Genomic DNA, 24,401 nt, shown 5'->3' with positions numbered 1-24,401 from the left:
CTCAGTTCTTTCGTGTAAACAGTGAAGTAATGAGAATGTTCTCTGATTCCATGTTTTTACAGGAATGTTGTAAATGAGAAAATGGATCCCGATCATACACTGCTAGGCAAATAGAGGCAATTATTAATATCCCATTTGTTAATTCAGAAAATACTTAGGTTGTTTGGATTTTAAAGAGCGTTGCACAAATTATATTAAAGACTATATAATTCTCAATTTTCTTTTCTCAGATGTGGACATAGTAAAATTTAGATCAGAGGATAGCATCTGGATAGAAAATGGACAGAGTTCTCAGAATAATGACAGCAAATGCTACCATGAACCTCATATGAATCATCTAATTTAATCATTATAACAAGCCCAGAGGAAGGTTTCTATAATTTCCTTCTACGGATGAGGGTCCTGATGCTCAGGAAGGTCAGAATAAGGTCAGGCGGCATGTGAAGGCAGCACTGGTCCACCCAGCCTCTCCTGCATAACGGGGGTGCTGTCAGCTGTCTCCTTGTACAAGAAGAATGCATTGTTCATTCCACATTGTCTGTGCAGAATGGGATGACTTTTCGGGGCCCTGTAGGAAAGCCTCTGATTCTGAATGCTTTGCATCTGACCCAGCACCTCGCCACTCAGGGGATTTAAGGAAAGTGACCTAAGACCAGTCCCCCAGCCGCACTGTGGGCATTGTGTTTCTCTCCCATAAACTGGGCATGCTCTGTCTCTTCCCAGGGTGGACAGCACCCAGCCCTGTGCCCGCAGGACATGGCTGCTCATTCTGCACTGGCACTTTTCCCCTTCTTGTGAGTGTTAGGACAGCAGAACCGGTCGGTGAAGAAGAGAGAATGTAGGGAGAGAGCCACATAGACCTAAACTGCGAAGATACTAGGTTCGTGCTGTCTTGTGGTTGGGACTACCCGAGAGGCAGCAATAGGGAGACGTCGCCTAGAAGTGAGCAGACCTGGGTCTTATCCTGCTCTGCCCTGGCTTTTCCAGGCTCTCTGTGTGATCCATGTCCCCACTGCAGGCTGTTGGGAAGATAAAGCAGTACAGGGTGTCCAGGGGCACCTGGCACAGCACCTGCAGAGAGGAATGACCCTAGGTCCCAGCGTGCCCTGCGGCGCTGACCCCATGAAGAGGCTGGAGCTGTGTGGGAAAGGCCACGGGCCCCTACCTTTCTCGGCTCCTGCCTGGTCATGCTTCTCAAAGAGCAGGTAGCGCGGGCTCTCAGGGAGAAAGGGCAGGCTCACCAGCTGCACAAAGGCGGGGACAGCAATCACTCCAAACAGGTATGGCCAGGTGCTCTCCTGAAGGGAGAAAGAGGAGGCCAGTGAATGGATGTGGCCTCCAGTCATCCTGCTGGGGCGGGCCCCTGGGCCAAACAGCGTCAGCCATCAGCAGAAGTCCCTCCTGCAGTGTGTGATCCCCACCAAGAGGCTGAGCAAGGGAACGGACACAGGTTTGGCACCAGCCCCACGTGTATGACATTCTCCATGCACGAGGTCGGTCAGTTCTCAGAGCCATCTGTGAGATGGTGACCTGGGGGGCTCAGCGGGGCCGAGACCACTCCGGGATATCAGGGCTGGTGGATGCTCTGACCTCTGGGGCATCACGGTGAGCCTTCCTGTCTGTGCGGCCTTGGAAACCACGCTCGTGGCCCCTGGGATCTCTGTCTCATCACCTGTGGGGCGGGGACAGTCCCAGCCACTCTACAGGCTGTCCTGAGAGTATGATTGGATAGTGCTTGGGCTGTGGGGCCTGGCACACAGCAGGTGCACAGAAGAAACTACTGTTTTCATTGGTGCCAGCCCCCAGACGCCTCCGAGGCCCACGAGACCTGAGCCATCTTGGTCCTGTCAGAGGACATACAAGGACAGCGGCTGGAGCTTCCCTGATTCCTGCAGGTGAGTGTGGTGGGGCTGGGGCACAGCAGGCCCCTTAGGCAGGGGGGTCTTCTTCCCTGTCCAGCGGCTGGGAAAGCAAGGAGGGCCTGCTCCACATGCGGCAGGAGCTGTTCCTATGCTGGTCAGAGCAGCCTTCTTCTTGAGCTGCTTTTTTTTTTTTTTTTTAACCCCCGTTTACAAATGAAACTCTCACTGTGCCTCCGCAAGAAAAGAATGCCTGTGGGAGGCGGTTCTGATGGGGAGAAAGCAAAACGCTCAACGCCAAATTCCCGACATGTTTTATTTCCTCACAAAGCGAAGGAGGCCCAGGAGGCCCACAAGGAGGCACGTTCAGACCTGAAAAGACTTGACACAACGGGGCCGTTGGGCCGAGGCTCAGGTGGCTTCGGGTCGGGTTCTGAGCGCCCTCTGGTGTTCTCCCAGGGCTGGCTCCCTAGCGAGGCCCCTGAGGCCAGAGACCCCGGTAAGTCCCCAGTTCCCGGATGGCTCGAGGCTGGAGCAGGCAGGGACGCCTGAAGCACGGAGCAGGCCGACCGGCTCACGGAAGGGCAATGCCCAGGTCCTGATTTTCAAGAGACCTTTGATCCTACTCCGTGTAGAACAATGATTTATATTCACAAAACTCCTCTGACGTCACCACCGTGCTGGGAGGAGCCAGCCAGGCCAACGCCAGCTTGGGGTTTGGTGGAGAGCTCCAAGTGAGAGACCAGGGGGAGGCGGAGGGCAGACTGGTGGTTGCTGGGGGCCGGAGGGAGCGGAGATGGGCACAGTGACTGCCCCCGGCGATGGGCTTCCTTTTGAGGGATGATGACGATATTTGGGGTTAGAAAAAAGCCATGAACATGCAACTTTGTGAATATACTAAAAACCACTTTAAAAGGGTGGATTTTATGGTAGGTGCATTATAGCTCTGTTTTTTTAAAAGACCAAGGGGGAAAGGCAAATGGCATACGTGTAAGTGGGATTTTCGCTACGCCTACTTGGTGTGCGTGTGTTGTCGCCGATTTTGTTTTTTCTTAGAGTTTACCTGCTGCCTCAGGAAAAGCAAAACAGAAAGCTGAGGGGAAAGACAATTAACCCAGTTAAGCTCCTACTATGTGCCAGGCGTGGTGTGAGCTTGTCACACAATTGTCTCCTTTGTCACACAACTGTCTCATGTCACCTCCCGGCAGCCAGGGAGGCCAGAGCTGTTGCTGCACGTTCCAGATGTGGAGAGAGCAAAGCCCAGGGGGAGGCCTGCCAGCCAGCAGCTGTGCAGATGGGAATCACGCCAAGCCCCCCCAGGCGCCCCTGCATCTTAACAGAGGGGCGCTTCCAGGGGTGAGATCCTGGGAGCTGCCAAAGGGCAGAAGGAGGAGAGGGGCAGGAAGGACAGTCCTGGAGTAGGAACAGCGTGTACGACTGAGGCCTGATCTGCCCAGGCTCAGCGGGAAACAACGCAGGGCCAGGCGATGCCAGAGACACGGGAGCTCGGGTGGAGGCTGGTCAGGGGCGGTTCTGCTGCCATCCCATGGCACGTGGACGTGGCTCCAAGGACCACCAGGAGCTGGGGACGGCTCTGCACACCTTCCCCTTCTTTGAATCGACAGTCCAGCATCTCTGGTCTCATGCTGTCAGGGACCACAGTGCGTGGATTTCTACTATTACTGACAAGCCAGGTCTGTGGTAGAGCCTGTGATCCGTGATGTCGTAAATGTGAGGACATGTGGACTCTTTCCTCAGGACGTCACTCTGGTGGCTGTGGTCTGGTCTCCACCTCTGGAGAAAAGCGGATACTACTGACTTCAAGGGGGGGCACCCCTAGCTTAGGATGCTAGCAGTGTCTGGACTGGGGGAGGAGAATGGCAGGAATGTCCAGAGCAGAGCTTGGGGGACATTTTACTCAGGAGGAGCCGAGCTTAGCCCACAGTGGAGTTCATGAACTTGGTTCCTATAAAATCCCAAATCCCACAGCTGTCTGGATTTGAATCCTGCCTCTATCTGCCGTTCTCTGTGGCCTTGGGCAACCTAACTGCTTATGTTCAGTCTTCCTTTCTGTAAAATGGGGATAACACTAATGCCTGTTCACTGGTCATCGGGAGCGTTACAGGAGTTAACAGATATATCAAGAGCTCAGCAGGACCCTGCTCACTGTAAGCATTCAACAGGAAACTGTGGTTCCTATTATCAGCTGTGGTGAGAAGCCTGTTACATAGATTATCTCCTTGAATTTCTGCAGTAGCCCTCTGAGGTACAGACTGTTACCACACTCATGTTTCAAAAACATTCACTGCTGCACAGAGAGGTCACCCGGTTCATCGAGGCCACTTCAGTCATGGAGACATCGCTGGGGACATCAGGTCTTGGGTCTGAGAACCAGAGTTCTGATCCGTGGAGACTCAGGGAGGGATCACAAGGGCACCAGACCTGGGATCTGACTTTCTTCCATTGCCTCAGGCCAAAGACTCCTCAGTGACCCTCGACGGTGCTCCTGGGCATTTGGTCCCAGCACAGAGCCAAGGACTCAACATTTTGTACCACAGTTAGGACTTCTTGCCTCCTGGGGGCAGAGACCGTGCCCAGCACTGGGTATCTTGGGAGGAACAAGCGAGTGTGTACCCTGATCCCTTCACACAGAGCCCTTGGCAACTGCAGAGGATCTAACTTACTGATCTAACTTTCTTTTTTAGCAGCTGTTCACAACAGAAGGTGTGTTCAAAAGAACATGTATTACTTGCCTAACACAGGACCATCAGGTGCTATGGAAAGTCAATCTCAGATGAGTCTCTATAATGCCGGTTAGAGCCTCCTACGTTTGGTAAAGCATGAGATCAGGTTGTTAAACCTGCTTGTTTTACTCGGGAGGAAAGAAAAATGCATCATCTTGTCAGTCAGGATGATTTTCAACTCCCTCTCAGGTAAGGTGAGTGGGTCGCACGGTAACACAATTATCTTGTTCTTGAATCTGCACGGTTTCCTTTTTTAAATTGACTTCTGGGTCGCACTGCCCCCAAGCTGTTGATGACTTCAGGCCTTTCCATAAATACTATCCTCCTGGACTGTGATGTGATGATTAAGCACAAAATCTTAAGTAGAGTTGGAACCATTGATCTTGCCCCAAGTCGGGTAGTTAGGAAGGACATTGTCATGTGCCCTCCACCCCAGACAAGATGGACAGGGGAGGTGAAGCTGGTCAACACTCAGGCCACCAACGGGACCGGCTCCCCGGCCAGCAACTCAGTGCTGCTAGAGGCGAGAAGGGGAAGAAGGAAGTGTACCTCACAAAACCGACGGGGGGACGAAATGAAGGATATTTCTATTTCATCACATTTAGGATCTGATTATCGTAACAGCCGAATGTTTGTCAAGCACTCCACGTGCCGAGCTCTGGGCTCAGTGCCCCACAAACGCAACACGTGTTAAATACACACCATTCATGATGCCATCAAAAAGTACAACCTTGGTTTCTGTCTCCTACGTTCCTTTAATGTTTAATTGGTGGGGGTGCTCCTCTCTGCCCTGTCCCAGGGCCTCAATCTTAGGACACAGACAGTCTCAGGATCACAGTTTCAAAACAATAATTAAAATCAGCCTGACTGAATGGTAAGACCCTGGGATCAGGATCTGAGCTGAAGGCAGACACTTAACCGACTGAGCCACCCAGGCGCCCCTGCATCTCTTCTAAAGACTCATGTCCTCTGCAGCCCCGAGAACTCCAGGGGCAAGGCTACCACGTACTGCTACTGAAATCCAGCCCACTCTGATCTCTGAGCTGAGGACCCACAGGGCAGGTTTATCAATTACACTTTTTATTTTCTGTATTTTACGACGCTTTGGCATCTGGGGTCCTTACTGATCCTGCAGAGACTGCCCCTCCCAGGGCTGGCTGAGTCTGGTCATAGTAAACAACTTGCCTGAGAGCATGCCTTCTACACACAAACCAACCAGAGCCCACACCCCCAGTGACCTCCTTTATCCAACTGTCACACATAAGCCAATATTCCTCCCTCCCTAAGTCCCCCGAAGGTCAGATACCAGACAGCTTAGATGGTCCCTACAGCCCAGAGCCGGCCTGAAATCATTCAAACTATGCAGTCCTAAACTTGTTCAAGCTTGTCTCCCTGCCTTGCCCATTCCTGATGCAGAAACCAAAATAAAGGCTCCAGGCCTTGGTTTCCCCCTCCCTCCTTTCGCTTCCTCAGGGACCCTGGTGCTTGCTCCCACGGCCCTGCATGGGGTGGCATCGGCCCTGTGCTTGGGAACTGTGAATAATGAACCCTTCTTTCAAAAGCAGTGTCTCCACGTCTGTAACTTCAGCATACCTTATTGAAGCCAAGCCCAGGTACATTGCAGAGGGGCGGGGCCTTCCCCCCTCCCCACCCCGCCCCACCCCCTGGCGGGGCACCATGCAGGTTCTTGCTGCAAGCGACCACTTCTCTCTGAGCCCCAGGCCCTGCCTTCCAGGCCGCCTCTCCTGGTTCTCCTCCAGCTTCCTCAAGCACCCGGGGCTGTGAGCCCAGCCCTCTTTCTGTTCATCTCCAGTGCTTCCCCAGGGCCGTGGGTCTTCAATTTAGCTGCACGTTGGAATCACCTGGAGAGTTTTAAAAACTACTGATGCCCATTGTCTCCCCCACTTAGAGATTTGGGGTTCTCTGGCCTGGGAGCATGGCCTGGGTGCCAGGTTGTTCATGTTCTCCAGGTGGCTCCAGGGGCAGTGAGAGCCTAGGGCCTCCCCTCCACCTGCAGTGGATGGTGGTGCAGGGCCCAGAACCGAGCTGCCAGGAGTGTTGTTGGCTTTGGGACCACAGCGGGGTCTCCCCAAGACGTGCCCTTGGAGGATGCCTTTTTCCACCAAGGCTGCCCACCCCTCCCCAGGAGTAACCTGCATCCAGGGGCTGGCTGATGTGGGGGTATGATGGCCTGCCTCTCCTCCTCTGTCTGAGAATGGGACAGTCAGAGGGGCCCTCCCAGGTCCAGAGCTAGGCCAAGATCTCTATGACTGAGGGCAGCTCACCTTCCCCCTCTGCTGTTACTACCTCCCTTACTTGCTGGCAGGTATTGAGCTGAGCGCATGTCCCAATGAGCTTCCTGCTCACCAACCTCCATCTCAAGGTCTCTTTGCTGGGAAACCCGACCTAGGACACACCTGTGGACCCGTGCCTCTAAATGTCCATGTCCAGCCCTCATCTCTGCCTGGGGCTCCTCTCAATGCCAGGTGCCCAGGGGCAGCTCCACTCATAACTCTCGGTTCTACATCTAAGCAGGGGTCTCTCACCTCCCAGCCTACGCAGGCCTGTCCCTTGATCACCACCTGTCCAGCAACGCAATTCAGAAACCTAGTGTCTGCCTGCCTGCCATTGACCCTCAGCCCCGCTGCTGCCATCTGACTGGCCGCCTGCCCTGCCGTGGCCCCGCTGGCTGTTTCCCAGTCTCTCTCTCATGCATCTCCTCTCCTTCTCTCTTGCTAGCACTGGCCTTAGGGGACCTTCTTCCCACAGTTCGCCTGGATTCCTACAGCAGCATCTCGACTGTTCCCAAGTCCTCCACATACTCTTCCATTCCTCATAGCCTGAGTGATCTCTCCAGGAAGGGATGTGGTGTTCCAAGACCTTTCAGGGGCTTACCATTGCCCTGGGGGTCAAGCCCAAATCTCTTAGCCAGGAATATAAAGCTCTGTCTTAGCAGAACCCTGCTACGCCAGCCTTGCTGCGGGCCGGTCAGTGGTCCAGGGGCCTCAGCTCTGGTCCTGCCCATCCGATCCGCGAGCCTCCCTGACTCTGCGAGCTGATGTCACGCCCTTGCATGTGCTACTTCTTCGCTGGGGAATGCCTGCCCCCTACCTGCAGAGCATCTGTCTATCCTTCCAAGTTTAGCATTCCCATCCATGGATAACAACTCCACCCAGTACAGACTTCCATTAAAGCACTCATTACCTCGTGTAGCAATGGATTTCTTTCTGGGTGTGTCTCTCTGACTAGACTGAGCTCCTCGGGGCCATCCCCCTGCCGCATTCTGTCATGTTTCAGCCCAGCGCCTGGCACATGGCAGGTGTCCAGTTAAAGCTTGCGGACCGAGTGTGTGCTGGGTAAGGTGAATGGCACAGGTCAGCGATGCTGTGCTAGACACGGAACCGTGAGATAACACACACCCCTGCTTTTTTAAAGTACTTTATTATTTTTAATGCTCCAACTTCCCAAGTGGTATCCTATTAGAGGGTCGAAATGCCATAAAAATATTCCCCTCCGAAGTACCATTACAATTTCCAGTCTATAAAAGAGAAAACCGAGGCCCATGGAGTGCCTGGGGGGCTCAGTCGGTTAAACAGCTGCCTTTGGCTCAGGTCGTGGTCTCGGGCTCCTGGGATTGAGACCCGCGTTGGGCTCCTGGCTCAGCGGGGAGTCTGACTCTCCCTCTCCCTCTGCTCCTGCCCCTGCTCGTGCTCTCTCTCGCTCTCAAATAAATAAATAAAATCTTAGAAAAAAAAACAAGTTCTAAATATAAATAAATACATAAATAAATGAAGAGAAAACTGAGGCCCAGAAAGGTCTGGCAACTGATGCAAGGTCACGTGAGAAACTGGAGGGTGCAGCTGAATGAGAGCCTGGCCTCTTCTGATTCCTACATGGGTCTCCTTCCATGACATTATTCCTGACATCATGCCATCACCTTCCCTCGTGGTAGCTGCTGAGTGAATGGAGAAGTTATATGCAGATTATATTAGGCGCAGCCAGTCCTGCTTCTTCATAGAGAATCCTATACAGAACTCATCAGAGATCACTCCAGCTCAGCTCCAATGGATCTGGCTATTACCAAAACATCAGGGACCCCATCAAGGCAAGGTGCTGGTGCAGCCATTCTGTAAGGAGAAAGAGCTGGAAACGTGCTTACCTTCAGAAGGGATGCTGGGTGAAATGTGTGAATGCCCCTCGCGTGTTGAGTCGGGTCTTACCAGGGAATCAGCGTCAGTCAAAAAAATGTTCATGGAATCTCTGGACCTTGCCATCCCTATAACCACCTTTCAGAGAGGGACCCTGCTGGCCTCAGCTTCACAGAGCCCTGGATTGGGGAGCCTGTGCCCAGCTGTGTCTACACTGCCTTGCCGATGGGTCCATCTGTCACCATCTCCACTCTAGATCGTGCAGAAATCAATACCATCTGACCCTATGGAGCACAATCCAGCTGCTACCACAGTTCAATTCATTGTAGCAAACGGATTGTTCTAGAATCACTATTTTTGTATGTATTCAGGTTCTGATTCTGTTTCAACAGAACAATAACAGGGATCTCAAGAACATGGGCTTTAGGAGTATTCCTGCCTTTTCCTGTGTGAGAAATAACACTGACATTACCTTCCAAGGGCAAAACACTCGCCTCTCAGAAAGCTGCTGTGAGTTCTACATGTGAGCAAAGCACCCGAGTAGTGACCCATAGCTGCTTTAAGACATGCCAGATCCCCGCCCCCTTTCCTACAGCATTTTTCTGCTTTTCAAAGGGTTTCGTTGGCCTATGCCTTGCTTAGTTTTCAAGCAATCTTATGGGACAGTAAGGTCAGAAGCTATTATTCCCGTTGTACTGATAAGGATACTGAGGTGCAGAGACCAGTTGATCCTGCAGCAAGATCTTCCATAAAATCAAGATTGTCCCTTCTCCATTCAAGAGAGAGAAATCCATGCGGTTTTAAAAGGTTGTTGACCTGCAGAGTACCTTCCCAAGCCAACCTACAATAAGAGACTGGCACCAAGCATATTAAAATTTGCTGGGTGCTTCATACACAGTAACTCAGTTTCATCCTCCCAGTACCTCTGCCTTCATCTGCATTTTACAGTTGGGGAAACTGAGGCACGGAGAAGTGAAGTCATGCATTCACAGTCACGCATGTTCTAAATGGCCAAGTGGGGACTAACCCCGGGCTGCATGATACCCAGCACGGCCCTCTACCTCCACCCTAGCCTCCCGGACGGACAGGGCACTCCTCAGCTGCACTTTGCTGAAGCAGACCCGACTTCCCTGACTTTACATTTACAGAGATCGCCCTTCTCTTTCCTGGGGAATTAGGTAGCCCCATTCTTTTCTAAATAAAGCCCTCTCCACTTGAAGCCCATTATTAATCCCTTTGTCAGCCTTCTGTGTTCTAGCTGAGTCATCCTGGTTTCTGGGTCTCATTGTTCAGACCCATTCACACCATGGCTTTGTCTGCTACCTCCTCCACCTCCCGCATTGTGGGTCATCTACCATCAGATAGTGTCCTCCAAGTGGAACTGAAGAAAGGAAGACAAATAGGGTTTGTTCTAAGGCTTTAAAGGCATAAAGACGCCCATGAGAATTGCGTTTTCCTGTTGAATGACCTCAATTTGGGGCATATGTACAGTGTGAGGCCTGATTATTAAGGGCCAGGGACCAGTGCAGGTTACCAAGGATTCTGTGACCTTGGATGTCAGTCTTTCCCTTCTGCAGCTCTGTTCAGCTTTGGAGTTAGACCCAAGTTCAAATTCTGGTTCTTCTCCTTACAAGATATGGGGCTCTGAGCAAATGACTTATTCTCTCTGGAATCACAGTAGTCTCCCCTAGGAAATGAGGACAGTGATGAACACTTACTTTGCAGGGTTGCTATGAGGGTGATAGAGGTAATATCCTAAGCATGGCCCTCGTACACAGGTGGGAGCCAGTAGTTGTTGATTCTTTTCTCCCTTTGCTGAGGTCCTGAGCCCATGTAGGTAGTCCATCCTAGTCGAAGAGTGGGTTGAGTCTAGACCTGCTGCCCTGAGCCTATGACTTGGAGTCCGGGTTGAGTATATGGGACTCAGGTCTCAGATCCATGTAGGAAATCTAGGGGTTAAGGACCATCATACCTGTTCCCAGGGGCCCCCACTGAATTTCACCAGCCACTGCCCCTCCTCCGTGTATGCCTTCTGCCCCCTGAGGCCTCTGTCCGGTTACCTGGTACTCCTGCTCTGGACACAGACAGCCCTGGTGGCCCTTAGCTGAGCCCACTGAGAAGGAGCATGGCATCCATCTGTCTCAGGGTGCTGTCTCCTCACCTGTGAGATGCTAGGCTGCATCAAGGTGCACACCGCCATCCCCTCTGCCTGAGTGCCCTTGACTTTCAGTGCAGGTAGGGTGTGAAACTGGACTTCCAGAGTGATGCTAGGCTCTCCTTTCCTTAACTCACTCACCTCGCCCTCATTCTGCCCGTGCACCTGTCCTGAAGGCCAGGGCAGGTCTGAGGACAGTAACAGCAGGTGGAGAGGCCTGTACTTAGCTCTTCCCAGGGAGTCTACGCCATAGCTTCCTTGCCTCCGACATGCCCCCTATTCATAAAGCTGCGGTCACCATGTCCCAGCCCATTGGGTGCCTGCCGGACTCGGATGAACAGAGGCTCTGCTCAGTACTATTGGTTTTTTTTTGAAGAAGGGTCTTTTCAGAGCCTCACCCTTTCTCCTGATCTTTCAAATACCTTAAATGTTAGGAGACGAAAGCCAAAGAAAGGCAGAGAATTTAAGCCAAGGGCTACTTTCTGGCACTGCTTCTTGCCACCTGCTACCCAGCACAGGCGCGTCCCTACTTGCACTGGCTGTGTGTGATTCAAGCAGGCAGGTGGGTGGAGGTGCCTGAGAGAAAAGGCTGGTGGGGCCAGTGAAGACTGCCAGCCAGCACCAGCCTAGCCTGTGACCAGGAATCTGAGGAGAGGTCACACCTTGTCGTGGAAAGAAACTACCCGAATACGGCTCACACTGTTTAGCTAGGTACTCAAGGCACTCCATGTGGCCACCACTGCAGCCTCAGCTCCTTCCCCAGCCCCTTACCATCCCCAGGGGTTCCAGGCTTCCTCAGAGAGCTCCTGGTCTCTGACACCTCTGAGCCTTTGCACATGCTGTTCCCTTTGCCTGGAAGCCCTTTGACTTCTTCTGGCCTGCCTGGCACGTTCTTGCTTCCTCCTTGCAAACCTCCCCGTGGGGCCTGCCCTGACACCTGCAGGCAGAATTAAAGGACCCCTCATTGGGGCTTCACTGGCACCTGTTACAGCCCTTCTAATGTGGCGTTGGGATCATGCTGCCTTTGTGCCTGTTTCTCTTGCCGGAGTCTAGCGTGGCAGAGAAGCTGGTTATATCAGAGATCCCTGGCTGGCAGCGAATGCACATTGACTGCGTGTGACAGCACCTGCCAGGCTGGGGTCCAGGGCCTCGGGGTGGGGGCTGGGGGTCTCAGGCTGAGGGGTCTGGCTGCCCTGAGCCAGAGACCCTGAATCCCCTGGAAAGGTGGTGGGTTCCTGATTGAGGACACCTGAATTCCTGTCCCAGCTCTGCTGCTCTTTGGCAGAGAGCAAGTAAGTTACTTAAATTCTCTGTGCCTCAGTTTCCTCATCTGCAAAATGGGTGTGATGCCAATCAATTGCACCTACTCGGCAGGGTTGTTGTGATGACATAGGTCAATATGTGCAAAGCGCCTGGAATGTGTCTGTCATGGAGTGGGTGCTGTGCCCGCATTTGATTTAAACTGACTGTCATTACTGCTGCTGGGCTGGGCTGTGTCTTTGAGCAAGTCATTCCCATTGTTCCCTCGTCAGCCTGCTGAGAAGACTGGCTAGGCCAGCTCTGTTGTTCCTTCTAGACATACCAGTTTCTACATAAATACTTTGAGCGATGCCATGGCCTGATTTTTGATGCAATAGATTTCCTGCTCTTTTTGCATTTGTGTTTTGCTGATATCCAGAGTTGACTCTCTCCATCACTCTCCCCCTCTCGGTAGCTCCTTCCTCTCCAGCATCCTTCCCCCCCACCCCCGCGTTGTGCTACTGGGGCAGGTGTGGGGCCTCCCTTATTTGTTTCCCTTTTCTCAGGACCGCTGGCTTGCCCTGACTGCCACCCAATTTTAAAAAACATTGTCTCATATATTTTGTCTGCTTCTTGGTGGTTTAAGGTAGGAGGGTCAATCTTGGATGGAAGCAAAAGTTTTTGTGGGTTTTTTGGGAAGCAATTTTTTTTTTTAAGATTTTATTTATTTGAGAGAGAGCACAAGCACAAGCAGGGGCAGTGGCAGAGGGAGAGGGAGAAGCAGGCTTCCCACCAAGCAGAGAGCCGGATGTGAGGCTCAAGCCCAGGACCCCAGGATCATGACCTGAGCTGAAGGTAGATGCTTAACCGACTGAGTCACCCAGGTGCCCTGGAAACAAAGGTTTTGAAGCCATTTATCTGTCTGTCTCTGGCTCCTATCTATTTCTGTGACCTCTGTCTCATACCACCCTCCCAGTTCACTCCAGGCCCCAACCATGTTTTCTCTTCCTAAACCTGCCACACTCATTCCTGCCTTTGCCATCCTTTGGCTTTGACCTCTTCTCCATCTTTGTAAACTTGATCTGACCAGTCACCTTCTATGCCACCTCTCAAAGACTTCCCTGACCACCCAAGCTTGACTATTCCCACAGGTGTTCCCTATCTCGTCACTTTTTTTAAAGAGTTTATTTATTTATTTATGAGAGAGAGAGAGAGTGCACAAGCAGGGGCAGAGGGGAAGGGAGAGGGAGAGAACCTCAAGCAGACTCTGTGCTGCGTGCAGAGCCTGATGCAGGGCTTGATCTCACGACCCAGAGATCATGACCTGAGCCAAAACCAAGAGTCAGAAGCTCAACTGACTGAGCCACCAGGCACCCCTCTGTCTGTTTCTGAGTAGTACAGGGAGTAGCACCTGAGGACACACCCAGGACTGCCACTGAGTAAGTGATGTTGGAGCCCATGTCCATGTAATGTCTATTTATTTTTTAATGTTTCCTGTTGTGGTGGTTGTGTTTTATCTGATGGGGGGTGGAATGGGGAGGACAGACTTGAGGTGACTCTATGCCCAACAAGCAGCACCTATAGCTTTCTTTTGGGGAACTGCCCTCAGGCTACTGGATAACTCTCAGTCAAAACCTAGCCCTGGGCCGCCTCAGTCCGTTAAGTGTCTGTCTTCAGCTCAGGTAGTGGTGCCTGGGTCCTGGGATCAAGCTCCGCGTTGGGCTCCTTGCTCAGCAGGAAGCCTGCTTCTCCCCCTCTCTCTGCTCTCTCTCTCACTCTCTCTATCTCAAATGAATAAAGTCTTAAAAAAAAAAAAACAAAAACAAAACTTAGCCTCCAGAGTGTGTGCTGATCAGGAGTTAAACAGGAATCACTGAGGAGTTAAACTAGCAAAATAAGAAAGCACAGGTAGAAAAATGAACTATTGGGACTTCATCAAGATAAAAAGCTTTTGCACAGCACAAGAAACAGTCAACAAAACCAAAAGACAACCGACAGAATGGGAGAAGATATTTGCAAATGACATATCAGATAAAGGGCTAGTATCCAAAATCTATAAAGAACTTCTTAAACTCAATACCCAAAGAACAAATGATCCAATCAAGAAATGGGCAGAAGACATGAACAAACATTTTTCCAAAGAAGACATCCAAATGGCCAACAGACACATGAAAAGGTGCTCAACATCGCTCGGCATCAGGGAAATCCAAATCAAAACCTCAGTGAGATACCACCTCACACCAGTCAGAATGGCTAAAATTAACAAGTCAGGAAATGACAGATGTTGGCGAGGATGTGGAGAAAGGGGAACCCTCCTACACTGTTGGTGGGAATGCAAGCTGGTGCAACCCCTCTGGAAAACAGTATGGAGGTTCCTCAAACAGTTGAAAATAGAGCTACCATACGATCCAGCAACTGCACTACTGGTTATTTACCCCAAAGATACAAATGTAGGGATCCGAAGGGGTATGTGCACCCCGATGTTTATAGCAGCAATGTCCACAATAGCCAAACTGTGGAAAGAGCCAAGATGTCCATCGACAGATGGATGGATAAAGAAGAGGTGGTATATATATGCAATGGAATATTATGCAGCCATCAAAAGGAATGAAGTCTTGCCATTTGCAACGACGTGGATGGAACTGGAGGGTGTTACACTGAGCGAAATAAATCAGAGAAAGAAATGTATCATATGACCTCACTGATATGAGGAATTCTTAATCTCAGGCAACAAACTGAGGGTTGCTGGAGTGGTGGGGGGTGGGAGGGATGGGGTGGCTGGGTGATAGACATTGGGGAGGGTATGTGCTATGGTGAGCGCTGTGAATTGTGCAAGACTGTTGAATCACAGATCTGTACCTCTGAAACAAATAATACATTATATGTTAAAAAAAAAAAAAAGAAGAAGATAGCAGGAGAGGAAGAATGAAGCGGGGGGGGAATAGGAGGGGGAGACGAACCATGAGAGACGATGGACTCTGAGAAACAAACTGAGGGTTCTAGAGGGGAGGGGGTGGGGGGATGGGTTAGCCTGGTGATGGGTATTAAAGAGGGCATGTTCTGCACGGAGCACTGGGTGTTATATGCAAACAATGAATCAAGGAACAGTACATCAAAAACTAATGATGTAATGTATGGTGATTAACATAACATAATAAAAAATTAAAATATTGATATATAAATGTAAAAAAAAAAAAGAAAGCACAGGTAGAATGTATGTTTTTGCTTTGGAGAAACGTGTTCATTCCTGATGGAAAGATGGTTAGCATTTTCCTAATTCCAAATTTGTTCTTTTGTGATCCAAACTCTAAACCATTCAAGCCTTTCCAAGGAAAGAATAGGTAGGAACCAAAAGTCTAGGTGTTGTTTGAGAGGAAATAATAAGAAAAAGCAGAGTGACCTGAGTCTTTAGGACCGAGAAGGAAGACAAGAGTATAGTTTCTGTGATGAGCTGAAAACTGTCCTTCTCTTGCTTAAAGCTCTGTGGAGTGGTAGAACCTCACATAGCGGATGGCTGCATGGACATCTAAGAATTTATTTATTTATTTATGAGAAAGAGAGAGAGAGAGAGAGCACAAGCAGGGGCAGAGGGGAAGGGAGAGGGAGAGAACCTCAAGCAGACTCTGTGCTGCGTGCAGAGCCTGATGCAGGGCTTGATCTCACGACCCAGAGATCATGACCTGAGCCCAAACCAAGAGTCAGAAGCTCAACCGACTGAGCCACCCAGGCGCCCCTCTATCTCATCACTTTCTGAGCACGACAGGGAGTGTCACTTGAGGAGTCATGGCTGCAAACAACAGCAAGGGTCCCTCAGCCTGGCTGGCCAGAGAGAGGACATCTATCACCAGCAGAGCCACCTGCTACCACAAGGACATGCTGGACTGGGCAGGAGGCTGGGTAAGCATAATTTGCTTAGCCGATTCCCTCCCAGATAGAAGGAGCCACGGAGGAACCCATGGGAAAAAGAGCAGAGCATGTGTCGGCCTTGGGGCCCTCATACGACCCTGGGAAGGAAGAAAATGCCCAAAGAGGCCATTCACAGGAGACTCTTGTTGGCCCCAGGGAGTGTGAACTTGGGTTGGACTGAGTGGATCATGGGAAAATAAAGACACGTGGCTTCTTGTACGTGTCCCTGGGATGTAGTGTTCTAGGCACTGGGGACAAGTACTGGGCTTGCAACACTCACTGCAAGAGGGTAGTAGGTAAAAGAAACAAGCAAACTTGGATGACTAAGTTCCCAGAACTCCTCAACTTCTCCACCCCAGCCCTGCCCCAGGGTCACACTCACTGAGGCCATGATTTCCAACTACTTTCCACCACGATTTTTATCAGAACGGCTCTCAGAGTTAAGCCGACATCCACTGCTTCTGGCTTCACTCCTTCCCCATCTTTACATGATTTCAAAAAGCATGGCCATTCTTGTCTCTGGCTATAGTGAATCAATTTCCTCTTTTCTGTTGTCACTTTCTGGAATTCTGGGGAGGAGAACATTTGCAATATAGTTTAGCACTTTGCAAACTTATTGCCAAATGAGTCCTCTTGGACTCATTTTGGAATAGGTAATTCTCTTTTTTGTTTTTAAAGAACTATTCATTATCAGTCTCAAAACACACATCTTAGGAAGAGAAAAATATAGTTACAGTAAAGCTCCACATTGGTCTGATTTGGTTCTGGAGACTTAAACTTTGCCATGCTCCACAAACAGAGACTAGTGGGGTCAATGTCAAAATGTAATTATGGGCTCAGTAAAGTTCGGCTTTACAAAAAATGGTATTTAAGTATTTGGTTTTTTTGAGAACTTTCCCTTATCTAAAAGACATGCACTTGTTTTTAAAGAATAAGCTAAAGATGCCAGAACCCAAATTTTGTAAATGCTTTCCATTGTTCCCAATGAGAAGAGAAGGTATGTACATTTTTAACTGGGAATCTTAAAAAAAACAAACAAACACAAAAACCCAAACAAAACCTTGGAAAGTAAATTTGTCAAAGGGGACAGGGATTTTACAATGGATTTATTTAACATTTGGGTGAATGGTTGCAGAACTGAAGTAGCTATGGAAATAGCAGGGCAGTAAAGGCCATGATGAAGGCAGAGAGGTAGAGAGGGCTCTGACTTCCAAGCTCCAGGGTAGAGCTCATAAAGTTCTCTGTGCTGGAAAAGCCAAGAACCTAATCCAAAGCGAGACTGGGGTTGGGTCCTGACCCTTCCGATTCTATAGCCATACATTAACTCAACCTCTCTGTTCCTCAGTTTGCTCATCTGTAAAATTAAGCACACACTAGCATGCCTTCCATGGAGTGAGAGCTTGATAAGTGTTCGACCAATAGCAAAAATGACAAAGTTAGTGCTGTTTTGAAGGAGATTTCTGCAATCTAGAAGGAATCAGGTCAGTTTCTGCTATGGTCAGTTGTTTTTTTGTAAGATTTTATTTATTTATTTTAGAGAGAGAGAGAGCGCGTACCCACGAGAGAGAGAGAGAGAGAATACATGGGGGGAGGGGCAAAGGGGGGAGGGGAGAGAGAGAGAGAGAGAGAGAGAACCTTAAGCAGACTCCCTGCTCACGGAGCCCGATGCAGGGCTCCATTCTACGACCCTGAGATCCCCATGACCTGAGCCGGAACCAAGAGTTGGACACTCAACCAACTGAGCCCCCCAGGCGCCCCTGCTATGGTCAATATCTGCTCAAGGACTGTATGAGCCAAATGTCCTGTAACTCTAGCAAGCCCTAACTCTTGTATTGTAAATGCTTTGCAAAAGCCCTAGAATCATATGCATTTATGGTTTTGATGTTCTTTGACCAAGTCTCTATGATTCATGAGTTATAGTACTTAAATTCTTCAATCCTAAAATTTTAGTTTTCAGGGTGTTCAGGCCACATATCAGTACTCTGGTCCAGGGACTTGGCAAAATGGGGCAGCACTTAAGCTCTGAATCATTCTGTCTTGCAGATGCCCATGAAACTATTTTTGCTCTGGCCATGGGTAAGAGGTAGAGAACAAAAGTCCGGAGAGGGCAAGTGCTTCACCCACAGTATGACAGCTGAGCAGTGACTAGAGGTTCTATGACCTCACCCTGCCTGTCCCAAAGCCCCACCATATCCTGTCACTTACAGAGCTGGAGTAGCCCAGGTGAGCCCAGGTGAGCCCAGACGCAGGCATTTGGTGCCAAGCCCCTCTGGCTTTGACTTCTTGCTCTATGGACATGGTATTTAACCTCTACGATCCTCAGTGTCTTTATCAGTAGAATAAGGATAATAAAACCTACATTACAGACCATCATGACAATGAAACAGATAGCATGTAAAGTGCTCAGCCTGGTGCCCCCGGTTCTGAGTAACACATAGTAAGTTGTTTAGCATTGTTACTATTTCACACAACCTGGAGCACCAGGCCTTGGATGTGGGGTTCTAACATAGCTGCCCCTTTGGAAAACTTGTTTAAAACTACATTTGCTTAGACCTAGATTGGGTAGGGTACGAGGCACCTTTGCTCTCCACTGTTCTGGGCTGCATGAAGAGGGACTTTGCCCACACGCTCCTGGCCCTCTGCCCCACCCGTACTCATCCCCATAACAGTTACTGGGTTATTGGGTGGCGGCCATTGGTCCACACTGCCTGGTGGGGTGGAGCTAACCTAGTAAAGGCTTGTATACCCAGGGGGTGAGGACTCTTTCTGCTTCTTCCCCTGAATGAGGATTTAGCTGCACCCCTAGATGAGTGGGTGTTGACTCTGCAGACCCCCAAGCTCCCTCAGGGAGCATAGCAGGCTGACTCGTTGCTCATGTAGCCAGACCTTGTGTTGAACTCCAATATGTTAACAGGTCTGACCTCCATTTCTCAACAGTTCCAAATGTGGGTGGGCAGGTATTAACTTTTCCGAGTCCATCAGACACTCCCTAAGGATTCTGACTCAGGAGGTCTTAGGTAGGGCTCAGGTCCAACCTTTTTAAATAAGTATCATAGGCCACTCTGGTGCATACTGCCTCCTCCTACAAACCACTGCTCTAGAAGTAGTGAAAGCTTTTTACTAGCGATTCAAGCGGAGGTTGGGTGCTATTTGAGCCTCCATCCCGCATTATGATATGCATACTGCAGACTTTCCTTAGTGTTTTCTCAGTCTAGCATTTTATAATTTGATCATTCTAAAATCCATTTATTCGAAATTTCCTGGATGCCTTTTCTGTATTGGATATTAAAGGATTGAGGGGAAAAAAAAGGCATGGAAATTATCTGATAAATAAGGCAGATCGCCCATTATCTCCTCTGATTCCTGAAAACGGCTCTCCAGGAATGCAATGGTATTAACTGTGAGAACAAGAAAATAGAAGTGGTGATGGTGGGCAGGGTGGGATGGGAAATTGGGGAAAGGAGCAATCTGAGCCCTTGGGAGGCACCAAGAGGAAGCAAGACCCTGATGCTTGAAACAAGGGACCATTGAAGGCAGGTGAGGTTGAGCGGAAGAGCAAAGACTCTCATCCTCTGCCCATGCCTTGCAGCCAGTCAGCTCTCTTCCCCACGGTGGACGGGCTCAGTCTCACAACTAGTGGGACCATGGTAACTTCAGACATGGGCATACCAGGCACAGCAACAAAACATGAAGCTGAAAGTTAGAAAATAAAGCCCAGGGCTCCCAATCACCTTCATCTGACCTGGTCCTGCATGTCAGGCACCTCCTCTTCTGTTTAGAGAAACCAACCTCCAAAGAGAAAAGGCATCCCATACTGACACACTAGGGCCTCCCAACAAAAATGCTGCTCGCTCCTTCATCTTCCTGGGTGAAGCCCCATCCCTCACCCAGGGCTTCTGCTCATCCTGTTTTAAATCTGCATGGGAGCACTAGACATTTGAGGAGGTCTCCAACCTGGAGAAGAGAGGTCAAAAGAAACCAACAAAAAGAACGAAATTGGGAGTAAAAACAGAAAATGTAGTAGCAGAACAAAATAAAACGTAGGGGGCAAAAGCCCCATCAGTAATACCTTCTGTGATATGGATGCCAATACTGTGTTTAGGAAACAAGAACTGGATGCTGTGAAAAAGTGACACACAAAAAATCTCTTAGAAATTAAAAATATGGTAACAAACCATAAAAATATGCAGTAAATAAGTTGGAAGACAAATTTGAGAAAATCCCCCATGTGAGAGAGAGAGATGGAGGAAAGGAAAGGAAAGATTAAAAACAGAATTAGAAGGTCAGTCTATGATCTGACTACCAAGGATTTTGAGAAAGAGAAAATAGAAATATGGAGAGGAAAAACTACCAAAGCGATGACATATGAAAATTTCCCAGAATGAAAGGACATGAGTCTGTACGCTGAGAGAAGTTACTGAGAACTCTGCACAATGAAGGAAAAAGACCCACACCAAAGAGTATAAATTGTAAAATTATAAAACAAGAGTAAAAAGAAATTCTAGAAGCTTCCAGAAGTAAACAATAGTTTACTTACAAGTGAGCAGAAATAAAGTCATCAGATTTCTCATCAGCATTGCCAGATACTTGAGGACAGTGGAGCCATGCCTTTAAAATTTGAGAAAAATTATATCCACCCGTTCTTTATCCAACCAACTATCTATTGGGTGTACGTGTAGAATAATTTTTAGACATTGAAAGTCTCAAAAGATTTTCCTTCCCTCATGTTTTCTTAGGAAAGTACCAGAGGAAATGATTCAGCGAAACAAGAAAATAAGCGAGGAAGACACAGAACCCACGAAACGGTGGATCCTACCTGCTAGAGAGATACAGGAAACCCAGGAGGACAGATCTGCACCAGGACCAGAGACAACCAGTTTAGATTAAAGCCACAGGCCAGAAGACTGAGGTACAAAAATCAAATTCATAGAACATTTGCAATATAGTTTAGCACTTTGCAAACTTATTGCCAAATAGTTAATATTTAAGCATTTGGAAAAAAAATCAACTGTAGGTACAAAGAAAACGAAGCAAGTGAGAAATAACAACAAAGGTATTACTAACTCCCGGTGAAATGAAAAGTTGCATGAAAAAGGAAAGCAATTGGGGTACATAATCATAATATAAATATAACTAGTGATTAATAAAATATTGTGCTATAACTGTATTGGTAGGATAGAGAAAGGGGAGGGGAGAGAGTGGCATAAGGATGCTTAGACCTCAACTATTACAATAGGACATCTATACAGCTTTATTATAAGAAACTAGTTCAAATTATCTTAAAATATAGGAGAATTATCAAATAACAGCTAAAAGAACTGTAAGAGACTCTAGTAGGTGAATTAATGGACGCCTGTTACTCCTTACAAGTCTTTTAGTAGTATAGGATTCTTTTTTAAACCATTTCCATGTATTATTTTGACTAAAATAATCAAAAATTTGTTTTAAATCAAGTTTGAATTTGAGATATGAGTAATTTTTATTGGGGATAATTTTCTGGAGTTTGGTGCACCCCCTCGAGATTCTGGCTGGTGAATCCCTAGTCTCTAGGCTCAGTTTCCTTTGCCGTGATTCAGCCACACAATGTGAACTGGCCTGGGCCTGAGCAACCTGAATGTGCTGGTCTCAGGGAGGTGCTGAGTCATAACCAGGTCTGACATGGCTGGGTAGGGGGTGACAGTGGTGGTGTGTGTGCTCGGGATGAAGCGGGATGATTTCTTCCAAATCACTGTTATTTTCAACACCAAGTTCTCTTGGGCAGGGGCCCAGGCTAACAGGGTGATATTCTCCCCTCAGTATTCAAAGCATAGGAAGGAACTGTGATCAGTGAGGGCTGTTTGAGAAGCTCGGAGGTCAAGTTACATGTGAGAGGAGTCTTATTGTTCCAATATTAGGACGTGAAATCAGCCAGAAGCAGCATCTGCCTCATCTAATTATGAAAGTACAGTGTCTGGGTTGTGTTTCCCCAGGGCCCTAAGCCTACCAGGTCTCTCAGCCTCCACGAAACTGCACAGACTGGCACTGAAGACACAGAATAGGCCCTTTGGCCTGGAAAACAAGCTCTACCTTCACTAGCTCCTGAGAGTGCCCTCCGTTGAATTAAGGTAATAAAAGAGGCTACTTAGCCTCCACGATGAAATGCTTTTTCAGTCAGTCAACAATATCAGTGATGTCTACCCCACACCAGGCAGTGCAGGGAAAGGTGGATCCAAACCAGAGAGGCTTGGTCCCGCAAGGGATTACAGTCGATGTGAAGTCAGAGGGAAGCAATAAGAAAGGGCATGTCCTGATGTTGCCCTATCAGACCGAAGGCCCAGAAAATGCTATTAAGGGAATTCAATAGAGCAAGTGAAATCTTTTGTTGGGAGCATCAGGCCAAGCTCAAGTGGTATTTAGCTTCTTCTTTCTATTTTCAGAAAGGCTGTTAAATTATATTCTTGTTCTGAGTTTATAACTGCTGAAGCTGGGCCTTTCTTAAAGGTTAAGTGACATGGATTGAAAGAGGTAAGAGAGAATAAATGGTACCAGGCAGAGGGGATGGCAGGAGGATTACAGGACGGTGGAAGAGCAGAAGGGACATTCAGGAAAGTGTAGAGAGCTGAATGGTGCTAGAGGTTAGATGCATTAAGCTTGGACCCTGGGCCTGAATGTGGGGGCCTTGGAGGCCAGACTGAGGAATTTGGGCTTCATTGGTTGGACACAGGATCCACTGTTTAGCCAGATGGCAACTATTACAGAATATAGTGATAAGTACTTTACACACAGCATGTCTTTCAATGACTACATTAACCCCCCCCGAGTATGCATTCTTGTGCCCATTTTACAGATCTAGAAACTGAGACTCAGAGAACAGCAGGAACTTGTCCAAGTTCCACAGCTAGAAAGTAGCAGAGGTAGGAAATCTACAACCTTACGAGTTCCAAGTTGGGTCATTCCACCGTGCTCTGTGCCCTTCCACAGAGGGGCCAGTGTGACCTCAGCAAAGCACAGCCAGAGGAAGGCGGTTTGGCAGGCGGGACCGAAATGTCAGGAGCAAGGAGGGGCAGGGAGAATGCGTGTGTGGCCCCAGCTGACCTGCCCCCCTCACCTCTGCTGGCCTTCCTGGGCCACTGTCAGTTTTTTAATGTGCCTCGTGCTCTCTCAGTCTTCTGTTTGGGTTTTTTGCACAGTCTGCTTGCTTGGCCTGGGATGGTGTCCCCCCCCCCCCCCCAGCCACCCTGTCGTCCCCTAACCATCAGGGTGGACACCACCTTCTCCAAAAGGCTTCCCTGGCCCTCCTCTACTGTGCTGGGGCTGCTCCCCTGGTCATCCCACCCTTGGGATCACTCCTCGGGCCCCCGGTGTCTGCGGTCCCTCCCACCTGCCCCTCTGGCAGCAAGCCCCTCGCAGGCAGGGACTTCGCCTGCCTCATCTTTGGGGGAGGGTCTGGTACCTGGTGGACACTCGGTAAATACCAGGTGATTTGAGCAAAATGAGTTGATCGGAATTATATGGCTATAGGAGGTAGAGATTATAGATTTGAGTCGTCTGCAGCGGTCCGGAAGAGGAGTGAGGAGGGCCTGAATTTGGGGACATCGGTGGGAGAAAGAGGGGAAAGGGAGAAAGGGGCTGAAGGAGAGGGAGACTTGGAGGGAGCTGGTCAGGAACAGCAGGGAGAGGGGAAAAGCCAGGCGAGGAAAGGGACCCGGCGGAGGCATCTCTGGAGAAGAGCTATGACATACTTCACAGGCGTCTGCCTCAGCCGCTCGCCGGCTTCCTACTCCTCTCAGCCCCAGAGGCCTCTCCCCACTAGCCACCCCGTCTAAAGCAGACTCCATCGCCACCCTCCCCCACCCTCCCGTTTTATTCGGCTTCACTTCATATATTCATTTGTCTCTGAGCTATGTCCTCCACTAAAATACAAGGTTCATGAAGGCAGAGGTCCTTCGTCCACTGCTAGATAGAGCATGGAACAGTGCCAGGCATACAGCAGGCACTCAATAAACCTTTGTCAAATGAATGAATACACCATGAATTTGTCCAAATGATCCAAATGGAGGCTTGAGCTCCTGCCGGCTGTAAACACTGCAAGTTGCCCAGTGATAAGTCAGATCCGGATGCAGCGCTCCTGAGCACCCCAGACTTTGCACCCTGCGTCTTGGGCAGCAGCTCCCTAGAAAGAGGAAGCCCTGGGCTGAGTCCTGATTATAGAAGGGTGATAAGAGCCAGGGTGTGGGCCAGACTGCCTGGGCTAAGCCCTGGCTGGAACTCCTACTAGTGTGTGGCCTTGGGCAAGTTCTCCAAACTCTGCTGGGACCCGTTTTGCTCACCTGCAAAATGGGTGTAAATCATAGCAATCACATCTGATAGG

General features: G+C 49.3%; 1 protein-coding gene across 4 annotated transcripts in view; it reads right to left on the bottom strand.

The window, feature by feature from the left end:
- SLC2A9 (solute carrier family 2 member 9) overlaps window positions 1–24,401 on the bottom strand; it is a 263,570-nt gene that overhangs the window by 116,936 nt on the left and 122,233 nt on the right. For all 4 annotated transcript variants that reach the window (XR_015767801.1, XM_028089207.2, XM_028089200.2 and 1 more), the window contains one exon: window positions 1,166–1,298. Coding sequence is in view for 3 of the 4 variants with exons in the window: in XM_028089207.2 (XP_027945008.1) it covers window positions 1,166–1,298 (133 nt within the window). In the remaining variant the exon portion in view is untranslated. The remainder of the gene's footprint in view (window positions 1–1,165; window positions 1,299–24,401) is intronic.

The sequence above is a fragment of the Eumetopias jubatus genome, unplaced genomic scaffold (assembly GCF_037043125.1).
Source record: "Eumetopias jubatus isolate StellerSeaLion01/CBP00866 unplaced genomic scaffold, mEumJub1_p1.0 scaffold_2, whole genome shotgun sequence".
NCBI classification, from domain to species: Eukaryota; Metazoa; Chordata; class Mammalia; order Carnivora; family Otariidae; genus Eumetopias; species Eumetopias jubatus.
The sequence above is the reverse complement of the archived record's forward strand: the minus strand, read 5'-3'. Positions and strand labels throughout refer to the sequence as shown.